The sequence below is a fragment of the Mercenaria mercenaria genome, chromosome 9 (assembly GCF_021730395.1).
Source record: "Mercenaria mercenaria strain notata chromosome 9, MADL_Memer_1, whole genome shotgun sequence".
Lineage (NCBI taxonomy): Eukaryota > Metazoa > Mollusca > Bivalvia > Venerida > Veneridae > Mercenaria > Mercenaria mercenaria.
Genome location: NC_069369.1, coordinates 16,629,959 through 16,654,397, shown reverse-complemented (window position 1 = coordinate 16,654,397; position 24,439 = coordinate 16,629,959). Strand labels below are relative to the sequence as shown.

The following is a 24,439-nucleotide window of genomic DNA, read 5'->3' as shown; positions in this document are numbered from 1 at the left end:
ATGATAGATAGTCTTAGTCTTCTTACATACAGAACCATTCAACATAACAGATAGTCTTATAACATACAAATATATTCTCAACATGACAGATACTCTTATTATAACAATTATTATAACAAACAGCAATACAATTATACAATGTAACGCGTAGTCTTACAAAAAACACACTTACCATATCATGCATGCTCAAATAATAATTATACAACTACTATTTCAATATATATATATATATATATATATATATATATATATATATATATATATATATATATATATATATATATATATATATTGAAATAGTAGTTGTATATATATATATATATATAAGTGAGATATTAAAGAAAAAACATCAACGAAATGCCTTTCAAACACACTGGATCCCGGAAGGATACAAGAACATAAAGATAAAATTATAGAGTATGAGAAAAAATATATGTTCAAACAGTGTCAAAAGTTTAATTATAATTAAACTTTTGACACTGTTTGAACATATATTTTTTTCTCATACTCTATATATATATATATATATATATAATAGGAAAACGTAACCCTAGTAATATATTTACAGGGCAGACATATTTAGCTCATTTATCAGATATACTATTTCTAACAATTTACAATTTCAACTTGGCCAAAGGCAGTTATAGTTTAGTGAATAATCTAAGCTGTCATAGATCAAAGAACATAACAAAGGCAGTCAGGAAATAAATTATAATTAAATCAATACATTAATATAAGTAAACATAGACTACATGTATTTTAGAGACAGTAAGATGTATCGCGGTAGTTGTTTGATAGATACTTTAAGGCTATTTATTATCAAAAACTGAGTGTTCATCAAGATAATTAAACAACTTACGACTGTCTTCATTCTAAACCAGCACTTTATTAATCTAATTTTACTAATTTATGCAATGAAAGATTTGTCCACATACTCCGTAAATTATCCCACTAGACGTTCAAAGTATGCTTATAGAATGTTAAACATAATGTTTCTACGTATAGTGCCTTTCTGAAAAGCACAACAACTCCTGTTTCTGTACATATACAATGTAGTAGCAAACAATGAATTTAACTAAAACGTGTTTCGTAGCTTGCTGTGAAAGTGACTTGTACCAGATAATGATAAAAACATAAATCTGTGTCTATATTCGGCTAATAATGATTACAGAATATATATATATATACCCAGCGGGCATGCGATGTCGAAACGACGTCAGTTCTAAGTTGTTATTAGGTCGCGACGTCGACAACCAAAATACAACGTCTTCCCGACGTCGAAAGTGCGACATCGGTACGACGTCAGGTTTCGACGTTGTATCGACGTTGAATTTTGGTCGAAATTGTAATAGTTGCAAGTGGACCTGGTTAACGTTTTACAATAAAATTTAGTCATTTTCTTAATTAATAAATTAATCGGAAATGGATAAAAGATGCATCGCAATTTCTCCAGGAACTGCATTCACTAGTTTACCTCCCTTGATAAAGTATGAGTCACCGCTAGGAGACGATTTTTCTGAAGTAAACATTGTACTTTTTTTTTTTTTTCATCTTTTTTAAATTAGATATTTTTTAAACTCATTTTTATCATGAATTAAACCTAAATGAATCACAGAAACTTTAAAAATATGGAAAAAAACGTTTTTCACTTAACGCGCCAAAAACCCACGTGCTATATTCATTTCCGGTTGTAAACAACGAGAAACGAGTCAACAATTATACTTTCTAAATCCAATAAAGTTATCACTAGAGAAATTGGAATCAAAGGAAGTTTCACATAAAAGTCCTGATTTAGAAAACGTCGATATCGACGCTTAATTATAGCTTCTTGAAGAAAACCGTTATGAAAAATAGGTTGTTTACACGTTGGAAACCCGACGTTGAATCGACGTCGGGTGTCGACGTTGTTTCGACGTCGGGGTTTCGACGTCTAAAAAACTTACATTTTCAACCAAAACACAACGTCGAATCGACGTCCGTATCCGACGTCGAATGCCCACTGGGTATATATAGTAGAGAGAATTTATACGAACTAAATCACCACCATCATATATATATTTGCCTATTGCCCGTCTCAACAACCTACGAGCAATCTTGCAAAAACACTACATAAAGTAAGACAAGAGCACCACCCTGCGGGTGCTGACGCTCATCTGATTTTTTTTGTATAATACAAAAATTGTCCTACCCATGATTTTCTAAGTCCAAAAAGGGCCATAATTCTTGAAAAGTTTACCTAAACATAAAACTTAACCAATAAATCTGATAATTTCTAAGTTCAAAATTAAAGGGGCAATAATTCTTGCAAAAAGCAGGACAGAGTTATGTTTCTTGCTGTACAGGGTCAGCTTATGATGGTGAACAAGTGTTACAAGTATTAAAGCAATACCTTTGATAGTTTAGGAGAAAAGCTGACCTAAACATAAAACTTACGACGCCGACGCCGACGCCGAAATAAAAACAAGGAGCAAATTCATTGAATTGCTATCACTCAGTATCACCCGCTAAACGGGAAAAGGTTTCGTTCTCTGCCTATAAAAACATGTAAATGCAATTGAATCTAGTCTTTTTGAAAGCTTTTCATTCTAAATTATTGATCGAATTTTTTTCTATATTAATTAATAATAACATTTATCAAGGCTACCGAAAGTGAAACAAGCAAAAAGGAACGGATACTAAATTTTCATGACAATTCAAGCAAAAGAAATATGTTTAGTAACTGTGTCTTTCAGCCTACGGCATCTAAATGATTCTTTTTTATTACCAAAAAATATCAAGGCCGGACCGAGATTAGAACCATTACTCGTCTGCCGCACTCCAAAATTACTACCGTAAAATTACAAAAGGTACAATGGCCCAACGCCTTAGACCACTGCGCCTCCATTGATTCATTAAATCGGTTATACAGATCTTGAACTTGACCCCACTGACACCATATACATAAAATAAAGATAAAACGCGACCAAATGCAAAATCAAGAAGCAAGTTCATTGAATCGGTATCACTCGCTATCACCCGCTGAACACGATAAAAGGTTTCATTCTCGGTCTGCAAAAACACGTAAATGCAATTGAATGTAATCTTTTTAAAAGCTTTTCATTCTAAATTATTGTTCGAAAGACGTTTTTTCTATATTTATCAATAATGACATTGACCCAGGCTACCAAAAGTGAAACAAGAAAAAACGAACGGACAACAAATGTTGATGACGAATATAGAAACAAAAATATATTCTTAGTGGCTGTGTGAAAGCCTGGTGAAAACAAAGTAATTATGCGTTTGATACGAACTTTATGAAAATCGAGATAAAACAAATCGCACAAAAAAATCCTGTGCAATAAGTGATTTTTGAAAACATTATTTGATGTCACACAAGTTTTCTTCAGAAAATTACTTACGAGATGTTTTCATTACCTGCAACAAGTAATACTACTGATTAACATTATTTAGATTACATTAACAATATCATACTTAACCAAGTTTCTGAGTATTTTGTTGAAGCAGTCCGTGACGTTTAAGAAGTACAGCACAATCAGTCTGCCAAAAGATTATCTATCATAAACGTCCGTGCAATGAGTTGAGTGTGTGACCCTGGATGACTCACATTTTCAAATGTTCGAAATCTGGCACTGTTGTATTTATATCACGAGTAGATTATTTAATGCGACAGAAGTTCATGTACCTTTACCATTTTGTTTTGTTGTTGTTGTTGTTATTTTTGTTTCGTCATTAAAAAAACGATATAGGATTGCTTCACCGAATATTAAATTTATTGACATGCAACTCATATCAAACTGACATTTAAGTTCAGTCTCTCTCAAAAGTATATCATGCATCACTTGCGGACGATTGTTTTTGTACAAATTTCAATTGCAATATTTCATTCCTACATTCGATAACAAACTTCTAAACACGAACAGGTGAAAATGTACACTAAGTATTTTGTTGTGTTTTGAACATCTGGTACACTATATTGCCTGTATGACTACCACGTTTGAAATGGTGGCAAAGTGTCTGTATATATACGCAGTGTTTTGCCGTTGTTTTTAAAAGAAGCCCAACAGAACATTTTCTTTGTAGTGAATTTCGTTGCAGCTAGAACACCACACTCGCAAACTAAGTGATAGATGTTAGAGTTTCTGAAAAACATATCCAAGGTCTGAGTTTGGTCATACAGTAGTAACTCCTTATTTGGATCATAACTGGAGTATTCGTTTCCTGATTGTATCTTGACAATAAATCTTTTATCACTTGACTTGTCTGGAGGTGTACCTTCCCCTAAACCTGGCAAAGGAGCGTTTGTTCCGCGGATACTAACCCAGCCTGATGGTTTTGAGTTGTATTCATCCCACGTAGTCGTGTCTGACATCTTTATGTCTACGGTAAAGTTTTCAGTCATAAGTTTGCATATATTCTGATGACGTTTCCAGTGTTGTTTCTGACATTCTTTAGAACAATAGCTTGCCTTCTTACACTCCGCACATTTTTTTAGTTTGTTAGAATCAATATGACAGAAACAACATGTTTCTACAAGGTCTAGGATTTGTCGTGGATGTTGTCTGCCTCTGTTGTTTTTTTCGATTACATTCCTTGTTGTTATGATAGGTGGTATTGAAAAAACTGTGCTCTCATCCTCCATCATACCAAAATCTTCCTTCATTTTCATTAGAGCTTTGTTTCCATGTAACGACTTAAAAAGATCATTCGTTTTGGGATCCCTTTCTGTATGAACAGCAGGGCCAGTATGGTCCCGGATAGAATTTCCATCCATCACGACTGGTGCTGAGTAATTTACTCCAATTCTTATGCCGCCACACTTGTTCTCAAAAATATCGTTGTTGCATATGTTTGTTGTTGATCTAGATTTCACCATCATTCCCCAAAACCAGTTATCAAATATTTTGTTTCCAGAAACATCATACGATCCACCGTCAAAGGATATTCCAGACATTCCATTTTGATAGATTAAATTATCAAAAACCCTGCATGTAGATCCGCCCTTTGTTTGTTTTAACTTGAACTGGGCTTTATATTTCAGATTGCCTCCGCACCAAATGCCTTCACTTTTGTTGTTTTGTATGACACAGTTTCTGACAATCCCTCTTCCATTTGGTCCTATCGCCACTCCATGGAACTGATTGTCACAAATTATACAATTTTCAGCAACTGTAAAGCCTCCTTCCCTTGCCTCAACACCCATCTGTCTCATATTACGAATGGTACTGTTCCTGATCTTAAGAACCGAACCTTCAATACTGAGAGTGCCCCCACCACCGCACCTGTTTAGTGTGCAATTATCTACTAATACATTTCCAACCCCTTTTGCGTTTATTCCGGGAAAACCAACGACTCCGCTCGATTGTGGACATGGCACTCTTTTCTGTGACGCACATAACTTTCTGCACTCGTCCGGATTTGGATTTACACAACCAACAAGACCTTTACAAATCGGAAAGTCTTCGCAGCCCTTTCTACCGTTTGAAAACACACATCTGTAGAATGTTGCGTTCACTCGACCATCAACAAGTATTCCCCCAGTATCGTAAGGAAAAGTCACGTTTTCGAAAAATACATTAATTTCTGTTTCGAATTGAAACTTAGAACTTATTTTACTCGGGTGTATCAAGGGAACTCCTAGTGGGCTATGGATTTCAACACCTTCTTCTATACCGATAATTTGGACACTTTTTGTTACGATCTCTCCTTTATGCAGATCTATTTGGTAACTGCCTTTAGGTAGCAATAATGTGGTATAAGCCCTATTTATCATGGAAACCATTTCCTGTCCCAGAGTGGATTGATTTTCTATAATTTGGAATCGTACAACTGGATATTCAATTTTCATATTGTATTCTAGTAAACACTGCTTATTAAGAAATCCGGCAACAGCTGCAGCTGCCAAACCAGCCGATTCCCAGGACTTCGGCAACACACCAAGACGAATAAGATTAGCAATTGCATATGCCTTCCAGCAATACGCTTTGTGTGCGTTTGGGTCAATTTGTATACATAAATCTGCATCATGCAATGCGTTTTCAAAATCAAACACTCTTAAGTAGGAAAGGCTTCTGTTTGAAAGAACTTTTGGATCAATATTACCTTGACTGGCAGTGATTGCTTCAGTATAAAAATGAATGGCATCTTGGTATTTCTGTGACTTAAAAGCGTCATTTCCCAAAATACGCAATGGTTCTGGATCCAACAGCGCAACGGTTTGTTCTTGATCTATTCCAACCAATGGTTCTGTTCCCGTCGATATAGCCATTATTATACTACTTTGAATAATCTGTCGGTCCTTCTGTAAAAGGGGTATCTTAATACAGGTTAGATCTCTGTAATCGGATTCAGCAATGCCAAGTGCCGGTATGATGCTCAACATTTGAGCTTGGCAGGCCAACGCCTCGTCTTGCCGCTGAAACAGACTGTGATATATTGCACTCGTTTGTAAAAGCTTTGTGCTTTCAATATTAAAGCAAATCTGTTTTCTATTGGTCTTTGTAAACTCGAACAAATAGGTTTTCAATGTATTTGCATGGAGTGCTAATTTACTCCAAATCTGTAATGAAGCTCTGCCCACATTTTCTTCTTTTAAAGCTTCTCTTGGCGACTGCGTCCTCTCAAGAGCCTTATTTATCATACGTGTTGCGCATTGAAGGATAAAAGCTTTTCGGTCTGAATCGGTCAGATTTTCTCTGATGACCTCCTGCACTAACCGATGGACACTGAGGGTACTGCCACGACATCGACTGAACAAAGAGAATCGTGCAAGTATTTCAGCAACTTGCTTGACTCCTATTTCTTCCTGGAACGCGTCAAGAAGATCTTCGTCCAAAACCTTGGGTGAACCTTCATTTAAAATAGTCAGTGGAATTTCCTCTGCATACAAAAATGCTGATATTTCCATAACAGTAACTGCTGCACATCCAAGTCCTTCTTCTTCGGACTGCTTTTCTATATAGTCAAAATTCAATTGCCATGTTGTCCGTACCGCTTGGCGTTCTTTTGATACGTCAAAATGAGATCTACTTGCTTTGAGTATTTTCAGTCTTTTTCGGTTAAATTTTTCAAGATATTCTTGGAAGGTACAATGTAAAGTTTTAATATGTGCGGCTGCTTGTTCCAAAGCGAGCGGCAGACCTCCGAGCTCCTCTACTAATAATTCGAGACTGCGATCGTTTTTATTATTCTTACAGCCCGAGCGAGTTGTCATGAACTGAACGCTTTCACGTTCAGTCAGTACATCTAGTGATATGCAGTCCTTTAATTTGACATTGAACACCTCTCCCGCTTCTTCCGCATCCCTTCTAGATGTAATTATAATATGACCTTTTGAATTCCTTTTCCAAGCTCCGAGAAGCAATTCTTTCAAACTACTTCTAATTTCCTCCATATCTACATTGTCGATCACAAGCAGCCATCTATCTTGTATAGAGGACATCCATTTTAGCGTCTTTGTGAGCGTTTCTTTTGTATTTTTCCCAACTGTATTTGTGTCTATGGCTAGACGTTGTATAGAATCTTCCAATGCTTCGGTTGTTTCCACCGACATCCAAAATACACCTCCAGGATAAAAGCTTTGGAACGACCAAGCATATTCAACAGACAATGTTGTTTTTCCAATTCCGCCTAATCCACAAATAACTTGTACATGATGATCGTTGCTACGTCTTTGAAACTCTTTTTGAAGCGTTTCCAATTCATCCTCACGACTAACAAATGAAGAAATTCTATCTGGGGGATAGAAAAAGACTTTGCCGTTTGGCCTAACTGATGACAAATATTTAGTTAACTCCTCAATATCAACTCTATTTTTAGCGATGTCAGCTTTTGTACTATGCAGTTCAAATTTGCTCTTTTTCATATTTTCTTTTGCATCCTCCAGTTCAGTCTTCATGTTTTTAACTTCTGTTTTTGCAGTTTCAATATCAGCCCTAACATATATAATTTCTGTCTTAGTATCATGTAGTGTAGTCCTGTTTTCTGATACTCCCAATGATATATGGTCTAAACGGCTTTCTATGTGGTCAACCCTCTGCATAGAATCAACAACCTCCAGCTGTGTTTTACTGGCATTAGACTGAACATCTTCTATATCAGCCTTCATATTTTCAACTGTCTCAGAATACTGCTCATGTGCATCTTGCAAATCATTAACTGTATCTGTCAGCACATTCAATTTGCCTTTCAATCCCGACGTATCCGTCTCTAGATGATTTATTTTATCAGTTGTTTCATTTAAAATGCCTTCCATAGAGAGTATAGCATTATGAACAGCGTTAAAACTCTCACCTGTTTGTGGAACAATGTCAAGAATGAATTTACTTAGCGCTCTTGTTTCATTTTTCAGTTCCTGTACCAGCTCTACTCCAAGGGTTGTGCCTTGTAGAAACTGCACTCCTACAAGGAAAAAAAGCTTGAAATAAAATCTGCGCACAATAATCTAATTTTCAAAGCAAGAGCTGTCAGATGAGACAGAGCGCTCGGCTGTTTCGATGCTTGATAACGAAATAGGGCATACCTGATGAAATTAAAGCTAACACCGCCGTAATAAGTATCACCATCCCTCCCCAACCCACGAAATAAGTATAATAATGTTGGACAATAGTTTGAGTCAACTCCTATCAATAACAGACATAGAGTGAAAGTGAATCAAAACATTAACAAGAGTCAAGTATAAACGGAACACAATTCATGGCATATTTCTGCCAATGTAATGCATCTTTTGTCATATGACGTGGGCAATAATGTAAATCAAATATTGCAAGTTTGTATCCAATCTATTAAGTAATTACCAAATCAGAGTGAAAATCTATCAAATTGTTTTACCTGAAATTCAAAGTAAAAATGCGATTTAGTATTAACTATATTAAGTTGATCTAAAATCCATTTAAAAGTGAAATTACATATAAACTTTGCCTTGTTTTCGGTGCTTCCGAGGGATCTACTTTTCAGATTTTATTGTACCTGAAAGTCTTAGTAAAAATGGGCCTTAATTCATGAAATATTGGTAATGAGAGTAATGGGCATTGTGTCACATCATGTGGGCGATGAAACCAACAAGTTAAAGTTTACATGAAATCCGAGTCGTATCAACAGTGTTATTAACAATGACAATGTAAAAGTGCATTAAAACATTAAGCTGAAATTCTAAGTAAAAAGAGGACATGATTAATAGAATAGTGGTGCCTAAGTTAGGTATTTATGTCGTAATGATGCTATGGTGGTTTAAAAAAAAAAACATTTTAAGTTCGAAGAAAATCCATCAAGTAACAACAGAGACGAAGTGTAGGACAGCCATTCATATACTTCACATAATCGAGCTAAAAACTGAAAATGCCAAATTAATTGTATACAGTCATAATTTTAATGTATTCAGTCATAAATTGCAAAATATGATGATTACATCAAACCAGTTACAAATCCATCCTTGACTTTAAACAGCAAACAATCCAACCAAGTCTCATGAAGATCAGGAAGAAAATGTGACCTTTTGAGTCTTAACAATGCCTTTCTATGATCTGACCTAGTGACCTAGTTCTTGATCTAGATAATCAAGTTTAAAACTTGAACTACATTTTACAAAGACAAACATTCTGACCAGGCTTTATGAAGATCAAGTTGAAAAAATTGCTCTTTATTGTGAACAATGTTATTTTATGATTTGACCTAGTGGCCTTGTTTAAGACCTTGGGTAATTAAGGTCTAAACTCGTCCTAGTTTTTATAGAGAAAAACATTCTGAGAAACTTTCAAAGTATTTAGAATATGTGGCCTCTCAAGTGTTAACAAGGTCTTTCCAAGAATTCAGCTTGTGGTCTAGTTTTTTACTTCATGTAAACTAGTTTTGAACTTAAGCTAGATTTGAAACAGACAAACATTCTGAATATCAAACCGAAAACGAAGCCTTTAGAGAGTTTTTTTTGATTTTTCAAAGGACCTAGTTTTGACCTCACGAAATTTTGGTAATGAGAGTAATGGACATTGTGTCACATCATGTGGGCGATGAAACCTACAAGTTAAAGTTTAAATGAAATCCGAGTCGTATAAACAGGGTTATCAACAATGACAATGTAAAATTGCATTAAAACATTAAGCTGAAATTCTTAGTAAAAAGAGGACATGATTCATAGAATAGTGGTGCCTAAGTTATGTATTTATGTCGTAATGATGCTATGGTGTTTGAAGAAAATCCATCAAGTAACAACAGAGACGAAGTGTAGGACAGCCATTCATATACTTCGCATAATCGAGCTAAAAACTGAAAATGCCAAATTAATTGTATACAGTCATAATTTTAATGTATTCAGTCATAAATTGCAAAATATGATGATTACAGCAACAACCACTATAGTAAAACTAACAATGTCCGACACATGTCGAAATAAACTGTTTCGTTACATCCCTACATAAATTCTTTAAAAAGACGCTAAATACGAACAAACAGAACACAAATTCCGTATTGTACTTTGTTAAAATCCGATACTATATCACGAGTCACGAGCATTCTAACATAAAATTGCAAACTTCTGACACTGAAGTTATTTTCTTATTAATTTTAAACAATTCGTTATGTTTTTCGATCAGTAAGTCTGATAATTAGGTAAAAGAAGGAATGACACATGACGTTCAAACAAAACGTAGGGTAAAGATCCGACAAAGTCTATTCGGGTAGAATACAACATTTCAGATCTGGGTACTGTTATAAAATTCCTGTTTTATTACAGATTAAAATTCATAGCACTACCATTTAAATATCGCTTACAATTACTGGAAGTTGCAGTTCCCATCATTTTTTCTAGAAAGTTTTATTTTATTCAGTTTTGATATGTATCTTAGAGTGGCGTCGCATGAACAGCTCACAAAAATATTATCACAATTATCATTAAACTAACCATTTGTTTGCCAGTGAGTCAGTTTCCCTAGAATTGCTGTCTCATCATGTACCGGAAGTTGCAGGTTCCGAACAAACTGGTGCATTAGCTGGAATGAGTTTTGATACTTGATGACGTCCCACTCAGAAAAGTTGCAATGAGCCCAAGGATTCCGAATGTCTGCACGCACCTATAACGTATAATTTACTTTAACGTTGTGTTATGTTATGTTATGTTATTTCAAAACCAAATCTGAGTTCCGACATGTCTTTATATCTTTTCAAAGTTTGTGATAATGAGTGGCTGTTTGTTAAAGTGAATCTGATTATTTGAGAAATATCTATTCCATAAGATGTTGCGTGGAAATTTCCAGCACTAAAATTATCGTAAGTTTTAGTATGTACAATTTCACACTGGATAACCGACTATCCTGACACCCGCTGGAAAAAAAAAACCCGCTGGAAAAATAACCATCCCCAGCTTTTATTATATTTGACTGGCATATCGTAGTAGGTTGTCCCCCTTGAAAATTATCCGTTTTCCTGCTGATATTACTGTGAGCAATAGATTATATAGGAAAATTATTTTCAATCATTAATTTCAAATATGTCTTTTGGTTTGTGAATATTTTACCAGATATGACAGTATACGTCAATTTCTCCTCTTCATTTTGATGTGAAAATATTTATTCTAACTGAACATCTTCTTGCACCCAATTTTGTTTTAAAAGTAGCACCATCGCTTATATTGAGCATATAGTGAAAATCACTAAACTTTTCAATTTCTTTTGCTTTAGAGGGAAATAAATTATATTTTCCAAAACATGACAACTTATTATCACATATGTATGTGTTCTTGACTTTATAAACAATACAATAGTATATCTTTAATTGTAATAGGGTAAAAGCTTCTTGCTTCCATTTAATGTCAAAGTGTACCAAGAAATTAAAAACAGTTGGATTTCTTAAAATACTGATGAAACTTAAACGGTGTTAATTTACGGAACTGCATATACCAACAACTAACGTACGATTCAATATAGATTTTTGAAATAATAACGTTCATAATTATCTCATTAGACAAAAATAGAGAAAAAACTGAACAAAACAGAACAGAACAGAGCTTTGATTTTTTACCCAACAACTGTTTATGAGAACACTACGGTTCAACATAAATCAAATTAGTTCCGACTTGAAGATTAATATCTTTGAAATATTGAAACATTCGACGACAGGAGAAAAACGTCAAAGAATAATTTTCTTACGAAATAGTGTAATTTGCAAGATAGGCGATCAGTGAAAGCCGATGAGAGGGGGAGAGAGTGTGTACATTTTTTTAAAAATAAAATATACAGCATGATTTCCACGCTGTACGAAGAAAGGGGGAAATTATCATGTTTATTTTAGAAATGAAATCCAAGCTTTTCGACAGTCATTTTTTTCGACCATGCCTATTTAACGGCTAATATATTTTTTACGAAATAACGTAGAACCAGGAAACTTCACACATGTGTTCCGAAAGGACACATCTGTTAAACCAGATGATAAAAGTTTTCACAGGTTGTTCATAAACAAAACAATTTGCGCGAAACTTTGGACTTTTTCTCGATTTTTCAAACTGAAGAAATTGTTAGGGAAATTCTTAAAACATAACGATCGTTTACGGCCCAGAAATTGTAAATGTAAGCCATGTCCATTCCTTGACAATACATTCCAGATGATTTGCAAGAATTGTCTTCGTTTCAATAGAAATAAATGAAAAACTTTACCTACCGATTTACAGCTGGATTACATTTCCAGCGTTTTTTTTTTTTTTTGTCCAGCGGGCGTCAGGATAGCCGGTTATCCAGTGTGAATAAGCACAGACAAATATCTGAATGGCACATTTGATTAATGTATATCATTGTTTATACAAGGCTAAGTAAGACGATAGGATGAATCAGAGCTAATTTAAAAAAAAATGAATTCGAATCTCAATGATACACATACACCAATGCTGATAGGAAAAACCAGAAACTTTATTTATAATTAAATGGATTCTTTCTTTCATTGATTTCTATGGAAAACCTTGCAGTTTACAGTAAGGATTAAGGCCATTTAATGAAACATGTGCGTGTTTTACTAACATGTATGTTGTTTTGTTTTAAATAAAGAGCGAACTTCTAGGCATGTAAAGTTTAACAAAAGTACTGTTATATGGACAGGAACAATCAAACAAAATGGCAATACAAATCTCGTTTTTCTCGAGGAAAATTATTATACATGTTTTTTTTGTGTGGGATAAAATAATCCTCGGATTTCAATGTTTAGCCGTCATTTTCTGGCGGAATTCAAAGTTTCAAAAGAAAGGAAAAGAAATTTATTTAAATATTTTCATTTTTGTTACATGACAAAACGAATTCCGCAATATATGCTTTTTAACAGAAATGTTTTATATCTTTACAAGAATAGTATTATTAAATGATTCTATAAAATAACATGATTTTTATCAAAAACTGCCTACATGTTTCGCTGCTTTCTATGGAGTATTATGCGAGCTTTATTTCCGTGTATTGCCCGAAGCAATATATAATAAGATCAGTGTAAAATATATGACAAAGAATTATTGATTTGGGGTCTGAATGACACGACTTTAGCTTATGTAAGGGAGATTATCCAATTTGAAGGGAATTGCTTTAACACAGTTAATAATCAAGGGAGAGAATTCTCGAAAATTCTCTATAAAAGCTGACCATGCCCGCTGTAAATGGGTAGGTAGAGTTAATATAAAGCCAATCCTTGCAATTCAACTTGGTAGTATCATTAAGGAATGGACATGGCTTACATTTCCAATTTCTGGTCGTAAAACTATCGTTATATTTATAGAAATTCCCTACCAATTTCTTCATTTAAAGGCAAAGAAAATCTCCTATATAAGTGACCCCCACTCCCTCCCCCAAATACCAGACTTTTTAATCCCCAATATACAAGATCCTGTCTGGTCCAATCTGATAAGGGTCCATAAAACCCCTGTAGACTTGACATGTAGCCTAATTATTGTCAGAGAATCATAAATTTTATTGCCTACAGATAAATTGGTTATTTCCTGTGTTTTGCATTTTATTGATTGAAATGCTGTTTTTTGTGTTTTTGTTTTAGAATGTACACAAAATTATTTTAATTGATGTTGAGTAACGACTCAGCCAATTAAATAATAACTCTTATAGCACAAAGCAATTCTCACTCCTTAACCATTAAAGAATTACTTAAAACTTAATACAAGAAATTAAAAGTTTGTTTATTCAATGATTATGATCTTTTTATCAAAAGTAACAAATTAAAACCAGAAAAAAATGATAATTGCTGGATTTTATTAGAAATTAAAGAAGCGTTCAGTTGCATTTTTAGTACATAAAATGGAATATGCACAGAAGGATTTTATATATTAAAAATGCATAATTCCCCGTGTGTTGTCTAAATAACGATTCTTTTATGTATAATAAAATCCAGCAATAAAGAGATATCATTGTTCAAAATACACATAATTTATTATTTCTAAAAGCTATGTGCCTGAATGCATTTTTTATATTTTTGATTAAAAAAAAAAAAAAAAGAAAAACAGCAATGATGAAATTTAATTGTTAAAAAACTTGATTATTGAAAATATGAAAAAAAAAACACTGTTGTATCTTATCACTTTGTTTATTTAGCCCTAATTCAATCAAGCTTTCTAAACTCGTTATAAAGGTGAGAACTGATTTGCTATGAAGGTGAGAAATATCACCTGTAATTTATGTACTGCACAGTAGCTATACAGTAGCTTATTATGATAAACAGAAGCAAGTCTATCAATGGTACAGTCTTGTGTATTGGCCCTTACCGCCAATACGCAGACCTTATCATTCCCATAGGCCACATACCTGGCATACCAGAATCAGTGTCTTTAAAAACATCTGACAAAATTCCACAGTTTTACGCAAAAGTCTTTGTTAATGAACAATCTGTGAATATTTTAATCATTTGGTCTAACAGATGTGTCTTTTCGGGCATCTATGTGAAATGTCCGGGTTCTACGTTCTTTCTGAGAAAAAATATTAGACGTTTAACTTGTACAGGTGAAAAAAAATGACTGTCGAAAACGGCCGCTTATGTTGTCGCAGAACTCAGCTATTGACTTTTATTGACTATCCATTAACTCCGATGTCTATATGCATATCTTTGTATGTGAAACGTATTATTGGTAGTGATTAGACCAAAATCTAATCAATTATAAAAGAGACTCTGTTTTATTTCAAGCGGCTTTGTCAAATATGACTGTATTCCTTCGCATTCTGATTATTATTTTTTTACCAAGCACTCGAGTAATTGCCATTTCTTCACCATACGATAGATACCATAAACAGTTTTGTTTAGTTTGTTGTGTTTCCAGTCACACTGTTATAATTTAGATCGTATGATGGATGGCATTTCCAGCTTTTGACAGTGGAGGAAGTCCCGAGGTGCCACGCTAGACTACTATAGAAAGTACGGGTTTTGCAAGTGTAAATGATAGCTTCTGGTAATCAATCCTTTGAATATCTTTGAACATAAATTAAATTTAATTTATAATGTCATACACTTAATATTACAATTTTATTCATGCATATGCTAAGATGAGTGGATCATATCTTCAATGCATTTCTGCTTTAAATATTGATATTTCCTCTGACGTATTTTGTAAGAGAACCTGTTTTTCTGTGTACTTTAACTCTTCATTTGAGTGAACGTGCAACAAATGATGTATAATCTCGTCGTATGTTTAAAATCCACAAATGCAGTAATAACAATTATACAGTTACTTATAGTTTTCTTTTTTTTACAGTAATTATTTGTGGTTTACCAGAGACCTTGTTCACCCCTGTAGATGTTAAACTATTTCTTGTTGTAACATGTCGTCGTTTAAAAGGGATAGAATACTTCTACCACTTATATTACACTCTTCTGGAATAACAAACTCAAAACATTTTAGTTCTTTATCCAACTTTTCCAATTTCATGTTCATTTCTTTCTCCTTATACATTGTCATCATGTGTTAATTCTCTTTGAGCCCGCCCGCTTAGCTCAGTAGGGAGAGCACAGATCCACGTATCGCAGGGGCGTGAGTTTGATCCCCGGGCGAGGCGTATGTTCTCCGTGACGATTTGGTAAAAGTCAGTGCGTCTGAAATCATTCGTCCTCCACCTCTGATTCATATCTGTTTCATATGGAGAAGTTGGCAGTTACTTGCGGAGAATGGGTTTGTACAGTTACAGAATCCAGGAACACCACATGGTTATGTTAACTGCCCGCCGTTACATAACTGATACTGTTGAAAAACGCCGTTAAACGAAAACAAAACAAAACAAAACAATCTCTTTGAACCCTTCAAGCACTTCTGACTGTATACAATATCCTAAAACAACAGACTACTTAATATAATTTAGACATAATTTATACAGCGTTGAACAGATTTTGAATCTAGAATACCCTTAATATTAATGCTTAGCAATTACTTATTTGATCCCTAATATTTCTATTCTAGAGTCTCACAGGAAAGGCCACATTAGAACAAGTTAAATTGTCAGGTATTACAAAGTCAGGCTCCGGACAAGAAATACTGCTTTTTCCAACCTATCAAATAATGTGAAGATACTTGACAGTTGGTCCATGCATATAGAAATTACGAGTCCGGACACAAAATACCTGTACTAAGTATAAGCCCTTTGTAACAGATTTTGAGCCGAAAATCGGTCCTTGGATGTAGAAGTTACAGCCCAGACAAGGATTTGCGGACGGACGTAACGACAGACGGAACCAAGCACTACTTTAGACCGACAGTAGAGGACTGATAATGGAGCCAACCAGAATTACTCGATATGGCATAAGGGATCTGAATGCTTGTGTACACATAGCTATACACAAATAAGACGAAATGAATTGCAAAAAACAAACAGGCTAAAAATATACAAAACATGCATAAGAAGGAACACAGTAGGGCATACTATGACAACATAACTGTTTTTAAAAACTTGCATTCACCTGTATTCTCGATAGCCAATATCAACGACTGCCTATACAAATACCACCGGCCGTTTTCGACAGTCATATTTTTTCACCCATACATGTTTAACGGTTAATATCTTTTTTCAGACAGAACGCAGATCGCGGAATTTTCAAAGAGATGCTCCAGAAAGATATATCTGTTAAACTAAATCATTTAAGTTTTCACAGATTGTTCACAAACAAAAACAATTGCGTAAAACTTTGGAATTTTGTTAGATTTTTCAGACTGAAGAAATTGATAGTAAATTTCTATAAATATAACGATCGTTTTCCGACCAGAAATTGGAAGTGTAACCCATGTTCATTCCTTAACAAAACTGCCAAGTTGAATTGCAAGGATTGGCTTCATATCAATAAAAATAAATGGTTATCCAGTGTGAATTAAATAGTTAGTTTTCGGATTCCTCCCCCATCCCCGTCCCATTTCGCCACTTACCATTTCCTTCCCCTTTAATAATTTTTAGCTTATATTAATATGTACTTGTTGGATGTTTGAAGCCATCCGTCTAAAATATTTTTCCATTACAGCTTCTTATTGTTGTGGGCCTACTATGTAAATGCGTAGCTCTGAAGCTGTGTTTTGGTGCTCTGTGCTTCCGAGAAATCTACCCTTACCTATTATCTTTTGTTTATTGTGAATTTCCAGGGATAACTGATAATACCAGCGTTACGTTTATATTAGTAGAAGGAACGTTATAGCAACAATAATATTGCTGTTATTGATATGACGTTCCAATAGTAATAAAACAACGAACACCATTTTAAGAATATTATCCAAATACTAAATAGGGTGATATATAAACAAATACTGTAATAGCCTCTGTCTATGTGCCTGATAAGGTCTCTTCCGTTACGATACTAAAACAACTTTGAAACAAGTGGTATTTAATTACTTCCCGTGGAATTAACAGTTTCCTTTAAGAAAACTGTAATAAATGGTGTTCACTAAAACTGACAGGGTCTTTTTTACCTTGTCACATGCTGACATGACACAATATTAATAATGCTGGTCGTAAAAAAGATTAATTGAAATAACAAGAAATTCAGCATTCTCCGTGGCAAAAATCGTTTTACTAATGCATTTGTTTGCCATTTGTTACGTTATACGGTAAGGTAATATACTATAAAAGATATTATTAATTTCACTTTTTTCTATGTTTCCTGCAATATTTTAACGGATTAGAAATTGCTGACTTATACAGAGAAACCTATACTTAAAATTATGGATTCTATGTATAACAAGAGGGCCCTGAAGACAATGAATCGCTCAATGGCGTAGTTCTTACCCTAGATAACCTAGTATCTAGTTTGGCCTAGATGCCATAGAGACAAACATCTTAATCTTATTTTATGTAAATCAGGTAGATCATTTACCAAGTTTTTCAAAGATTTGACCGAGTGGCAAAGCTTTTGACCTCAGGTACCCAACCTTTGAACTTGACCTAGATTTATACAGACAAACATTCTGACGATTAAGTAGAAACAAAATGGCCTCTGCAGTGTTAACAAAGTTTTCTATGATTTGAGCCAATGACCTAATTTTGCCCCAAACAAACCAGTTACAAATCCATCCTAGACTTTAAACAGCAAACATTCCAACCAAGTCTCATGAAGATCAGGATTAAAAATGTAACCTTTTGAGTCTTAATAATGCCTATCTATGATCTGACCTAGTGACCTAGTTCTTGATCTAGATAATCTAGTTTTAAACTTGAACTAAATTTTACAAAGACAAACATTCTGACCAGGCTTTATGAAAATCAAGTTGAAAAAGTTGCTCTAGATTGTGAACAATGTTATTCTATGATTTGACCTAGTGGCCTTGTTTAAGACCTTGGGTAATTAAGGTCTGAACTCGTCCTAGTTTTTATAGAGAAAAACATTCTGAGAAACTTTCAAAGTATTTAGAATATGTGGCCTCTCAAGTGTTAACAAGGTCTTTCCATGAATTCACCTTGTAGTCTAGTTTTTTACCTCATGTAAACTAGTTTTGAACTTAAGCTTGATTTGAAACAGACAAACATTCTGAACTTCAAACCGAAAACGAAGCCCTTAGAGTGTTTATTGATTTTTCAAAGGACCTAGTTTTGACCTCAGGCAATCTAGTATTGAATCTGACCTAGACTGTACAGGGACAAACATTCTGATAAAGAAAATCAAACAGAAAATGTGGCCTCTTAAGTGTTTACAAGGTTTTTCTATGAATTAACTTTTTGACCTAGCTTTTCACTTGTGGTAACCCAGTTTTAGCCTTGACTTACATTTTAAAGAGATGCACTTTGAGATTGTTTTAAGAAGACCAAACAGGGCCTCTAGAATGTTAATATGTTGTTTTTTTCTATTATTTGACCTAGTGACATAGTTTATGATCTCAGATAACCCAGTTTTGAACTTAGCCTAGATTTTATTGGAACAAACATTTAACTAAGTTTCATAACGATGAGGTAGTAAATGAGGCCACTAGAGTGCTAACAAGGTTTTCCTATTAATGAACCTAGTGACCAAGTTCTTGATTCCAGATGATCCATTCACGAACTCGTGCGATATTTTACTGGAGGTAATGTTCTGACAAAGTTTCAATAACATTAGGTTTAAATTGTGACGTCTAGTCGTTGATGACACACGATGCACGGCAAGTGGTGACGGACAAACCTTGATTACAAGAGCTAGCCCTGAAACATGCAGGGTCGCATTTCTCTACTGCATTTAACATTTCTTCCATGTGTAATTGAAATCCATTAAACCATGTCTGAGATATGACTCTGAACGGCGAGAAAATGGACTATTTATGTACTTTGCATATATACAAAGGGCCATAAATCTTGTTTTCCTCAAACAATCAAACTAAAACTTGCAGGGCCGCATATATTTATTGCATGTTTTATTGAAGTCCTACAAACGAGTTCTGAGATATGACACCGGATGGACAATAAATCGAGTAAAAGCAATATATACGTAATACATATATATATGATTGCAAAGGACCATAGATTCTGTCTTCCTCAACTAATCTAACTGAAACTTGCTGGGCCGCATTGCCCTATAGCAGTTCACATTTCTGCCATATTGTATTGAATCCATTCAAACATGTCTGAAATAAAACTCCTGACAGAAAATGGCATACTTAAGTACTATATATTTAAGTACAAAGGAACATACATCTTGTCTTGCTCAACCAATCTAAATAAAACTTGCAGGATCGCATTGCCCTATAGCAGTTAAAATGTTTACCATATATTGAAATCCTTCAATCCATTTCTAAGAGATGACTCCGGTCGGACAGAAAAGGAATAAACACTATAATTGTGTATGTACAAAATGCCATAACTCTTGTCTTGCTCATGCAGTCTGACCAAAATTTGCAGGGTGGACCGACGGACGGACAACGCCAAAATTATATCCGTCCGCCTCGGCGGGGGATAAAAATCATAGGTTTAAGTACATTTCCAACATAAAAACAGTAAATGGTCGTACTTTAAATAATGACAGCAATTATATGACAACCAATAAACCCTAAAAAGGACAAGTAAGGGTAAATTTCCCGGAAGCACAGAGCACCCCAAACACAGCCAAATAGTCATGCTTAAATTGAAATGGTTATATTAAACAGCTAAATCAAACCTGAAACTATTATGGTAGTACGCCATACCGCTTTTTAGATGAGATTAATATAAACATTTGTAAATACATGGATCATTGGTGAATATATGGATGGGCGGATGGATAGACTAAGACAGAAGTGATAAGATGAATATACACCACCACCACCTCCTACCCTCCCAGCTACCAACCCACAAGAGTAGCAACACAATTAATAACTATAACAGCCGAATTTAGTAATACCTTTTCAGCTGTTTGCTTTGGTAAAACAGGGAATGTATCAATATTTATAATGATTCCCAGCAGCGCCGACGAGTCACACGTATCGTCAAACCCGGTATAGTGGGCCATACTGGTTATCATAAACAGCTTCGTTAGGTCCACATCGCTAGTTACATTGTAGTTATAATTCTGTACATCTTTCTTCCCTTTCACCTTTGGTACAGCACTGTTGTTGTTAATTGCCTCGTAGTTTAGCTCTTTGTTTGTAGGTTTATATCGTATTAGATATTTGGCGTATGTCTGTTTGTCCACCTGGTCTGTGCGTTTCAAAGTGCTGTACAATTTGCTCACAACGGGCGGAATGTACTGTCTTAAGGCGGGAGATATGACGCTGTGCAGACATATTCCAACAATTAGCCATCGCTTTTGATCGTCTTCTATGTCGGGTTTTACAACTAGAAAATATAACGGAACGAAATATACGACATGGTCGAAGTACACTGATAGCAGTACCATTTTGTTAAATGTGCGAAAATGTTTTATTCGATTAGTTTGAAAATGCGTGTAATAAAAACAAACAAAAATCTGATACTTGGCACCACATCGCGAGCGAACCTTGCACTCTAGTTTGAATACATTAAAATACGGTGAGGTTTAACTCCGTTCCCTTTTTCGTCACATTGCCTGTTGACTAAATATGCATTGTAGATATCTTTATTCGACCAACGAGCACCTGGTAAACATGCAATCCAATACACTTAAAATGGGTTGCGCGACTTCCGGTGCTGGTATTTCTTATCAGGACATACAATATAGAAGTAGATTGGTTTTTGTTTTCGTTGATAATGATATATTTATGTATGATTTCTAGAAAAGGAAAACGCTATTCGGCACAAAAATGAGTAAAAAAACATGATTGAAATATCTGCTTTGTAATTAAAGAATCGGCTCTCCTGTGGCACATGCTTAATTACAGTAGTTGCTCGAATACCGCGCGAAACTTTGGCTCATCTTATAATTATGGTTGCTGATTTATGCCATTTCGTTATTTCGTTCTGTCGCAGCATATATAATAAATGTTGCATTTGTTTCTAACAAGTTTGACCAATAATAATTTCTGTCAAGGTAAATAATTTGACTAGTTTTCAAACTTTTGCCGCTTCTGACTGACACAGTCGTCTCTCCATACGTATTCTAACTTACGGCGCTCGCCAGGAGAGAGTTTACAAAAGTCTTTAGACTTACCTCTTAAATATATGCATGTATCTATGTATGTATGTGGACGGATGGATGGATGGATGTTGAAATGAATATTGTTGAAACTCAAGGCGCTCGCCAACGATATTATGATATTATGATATCTTCTTTTGATATTATGCAAAACTTTAGGGTCACACGACACAATTTAGGTCATATGGCGAGCTTTTGATGGCTAAAGACGACAAAAGGTGCCCCTCCGGGCGTTGTTTCAGGCATGGGCGGGCACAGGAGTAAGCCTAATGGATGGCTTCTTCACATAAATACTAAAATTTCATTTATGAGATGTACGATATACAAATACGAGTCATTAACTTTGTAAATATGAATTTGTTGCAAAGGTCTCAGCCACCCTCTTGATGTATATAGATGAAGCAATTTATTAAAATGTTGTTCTGAAATAAATGAAAAGGGTTGAAAATAATGTTTTAGGGTCTAAACAGACGAAAACAATCGATGAATGAATTATTTATCTAGTATGCGTTTAAAATCCATCTGTTCTGTGTGTTCGAAACCTCGCTTGCAGTGTATAATTTCTTTAAGTGAGGAGGCCATCCAGCTGGTTTACGGAAGGTCGGTGGTTCTACCCAGGTACCCACCCGTGCTTGAAATGATGACCAGAGGGAAGTTGGGGTCTTCCTCCACAGTGAATAGCTGAAAAGTCTCCATGTGACATAACTGTGTCGGTTTGACGTTAAAAAACAAAATAAAAAGACAATATCAACTGCCGTTAATTTCAAAATTACATAAAATGTAAAAAAAAGGACAAATGTTTATCAGACTATTTATAAACAACACCAACACACCTCTCCTCAAAGCTTGCATTTCATGTGAAATAAATAAACTCTTACTGATTCATAAAAGATAAGCATGCATCATTGGCTGGCACATTCCAAGATGCTTTTACTTTAAAACATAAATATCATAAACACGTATATTTGTTGATACTGATCCTAAAAATATAGAAATAGCACAGTTACGGAAGTAAAAAAAAAATTATCATAGATTTCCATGAAACGTGTACTACTGCTTAAAATTCTCATTGATATTATTATTGAAAGAAGGGGGAAGGGACGACGGTTGTTTTGTTGTTGTTGTTGTTTTGTTTGTTTTTTGTGATTTTTTTTCGATGATAGAAAATGAAACTATGTTTGGAAGTTTTGCATTTCAACTTTTTTTTACAACAATCATAAGTTTTGTACTGCACTTGTCACTTAAAATGTGCGCTCTTCATATCAGTGGATAATAATATCATGTTTTTTTATATTATTATTATATGTTCTAAAAATAACCTAAGTTTCACTGGACGAAACCGCTCATCCTATCATCTTTCAAAATATATTTCATGTTTAATGGTTAGTGGACTTTCCCTATTAAACATTACTTTCTAAAATAATGTAGAATGGAAGTTATCAAACATTAAACATGTTACAACAAATATTTGTTACTTATTCATAAAGCTGAATCTATGTAATAAAACAGTTATTGACTCTAGAGCCATTGGATATGATGTGATATTCACCGGAAGAAGGCTATCGCCTCGGTCAATATTGTCCTCTTCCGGTGAATATCACATCTTATCCAATGGCTCAAGAGTCAATAATTGTGTAATGTTTTATTCTTTTCATGTAAAAGTAGGTATAAATTTATAAAAAAAAGATCAACGAAACGCGCCTGTTCATATTTTGTTAGTAATTTACCGAGAGAAAGGTTTCAGACTGTTTTGTGGTATATATGTTGGTTTCTTTTTTTTTTACATCGACTTTGTCTATTTGCAAGCACTTGCCTGATATAATGACATACGAAATTCAATTTACGTGTAATATTTTACCGGCATGCACATGCATATTGCACGTGAAAAATACGGCCTTTATTTCTCTAAAAATATCATATCCTTTCATATTATCTTACCTTGACTTGAAGTAACCTCACCGGCTATCTCAACAATTATAGCATCAGGTTCGTTCAGGCGTGAAGAAAAATCTTGAAAGTTGAAGGAAGAAAAATATTTTTGATGGTTGAAAGCAGTCATAGTACAACTCTTTGAAGTCACAGGGTCATTTCCATGTTAAGCCTTTAAATATAAAATTAGCTCATTTATATATGCAATGTAGTCATAACATTCTTTTATTTAGCACTGAATCAAAGGCAACTCCCGGATAACATTCAAAGCGAGTGGTTACTTTCTCATAAAATTAATACAAAATCCTCTTCAAATGAACTGCATCACACAATTCAAAATTTACTAGTTTTTTTTCACGAAAAAATTGTCTCCCACCACTTAACACGCAGATTTTGTACAATGCAACAAAGTAATAGCAATAACTCCAGTGAAAATCATTGAACTATAACATTCCAACGATATACACAGCTAGGCTTATAAGTACCGCACAGTATTATGGCGTTTTTATTTTTAGCAACATGTAAATAA

General features: G+C 34.5%; 1 protein-coding gene across 1 annotated transcript; it reads right to left on the bottom strand.

Moving 5' to 3' along the window:
• Nucleotides 1–530: 530 nt before the first annotated feature.
• LOC123546578 (uncharacterized) lies at nt 531–24,076 on the bottom strand. The gene is made up of 4 exons (XM_053550905.1): nt 23,920–24,076; nt 20,773–21,206; nt 10,892–11,060; nt 531–8,397 (listed from the first exon to the last, which is right to left on the bottom strand). The coding sequence occupies exons 1-4, from the start codon at nt 24,038–24,040 to the stop codon at nt 3,986–3,988; spliced, it is 5,136 nt and encodes a 1,711-aa protein (XP_053406880.1). The 5' UTR covers nt 24,041–24,076; the 3' UTR covers nt 531–3,985.
• Between the last annotated feature and the right edge of the window lie 363 nt (nt 24,077–24,439).

Bases quoted from the DNA above. Each gene is read 5' to 3' on its own strand.
- LOC123546578 (XM_053550905.1), bottom strand. From the start codon at position 24,040: ATGACTGCTTTCAACCATCAAAAATATTTTTCTTCCTTCAACTTTCAA. The intron at 21,207-23,919 runs GTAAGATAATAT...TATATTTTCTAG, and splicing joins TGAGGTTACTTCAAGTCAAG to TTGTAAAACCCGACATAGAA. The intron at 8,398-10,891 runs GTTAGTTTAATG...TTTTCCTTGTAG, and splicing joins GACTCACTGGCAAACAAATG to GAGTGCAGTTTCTACAAGGC.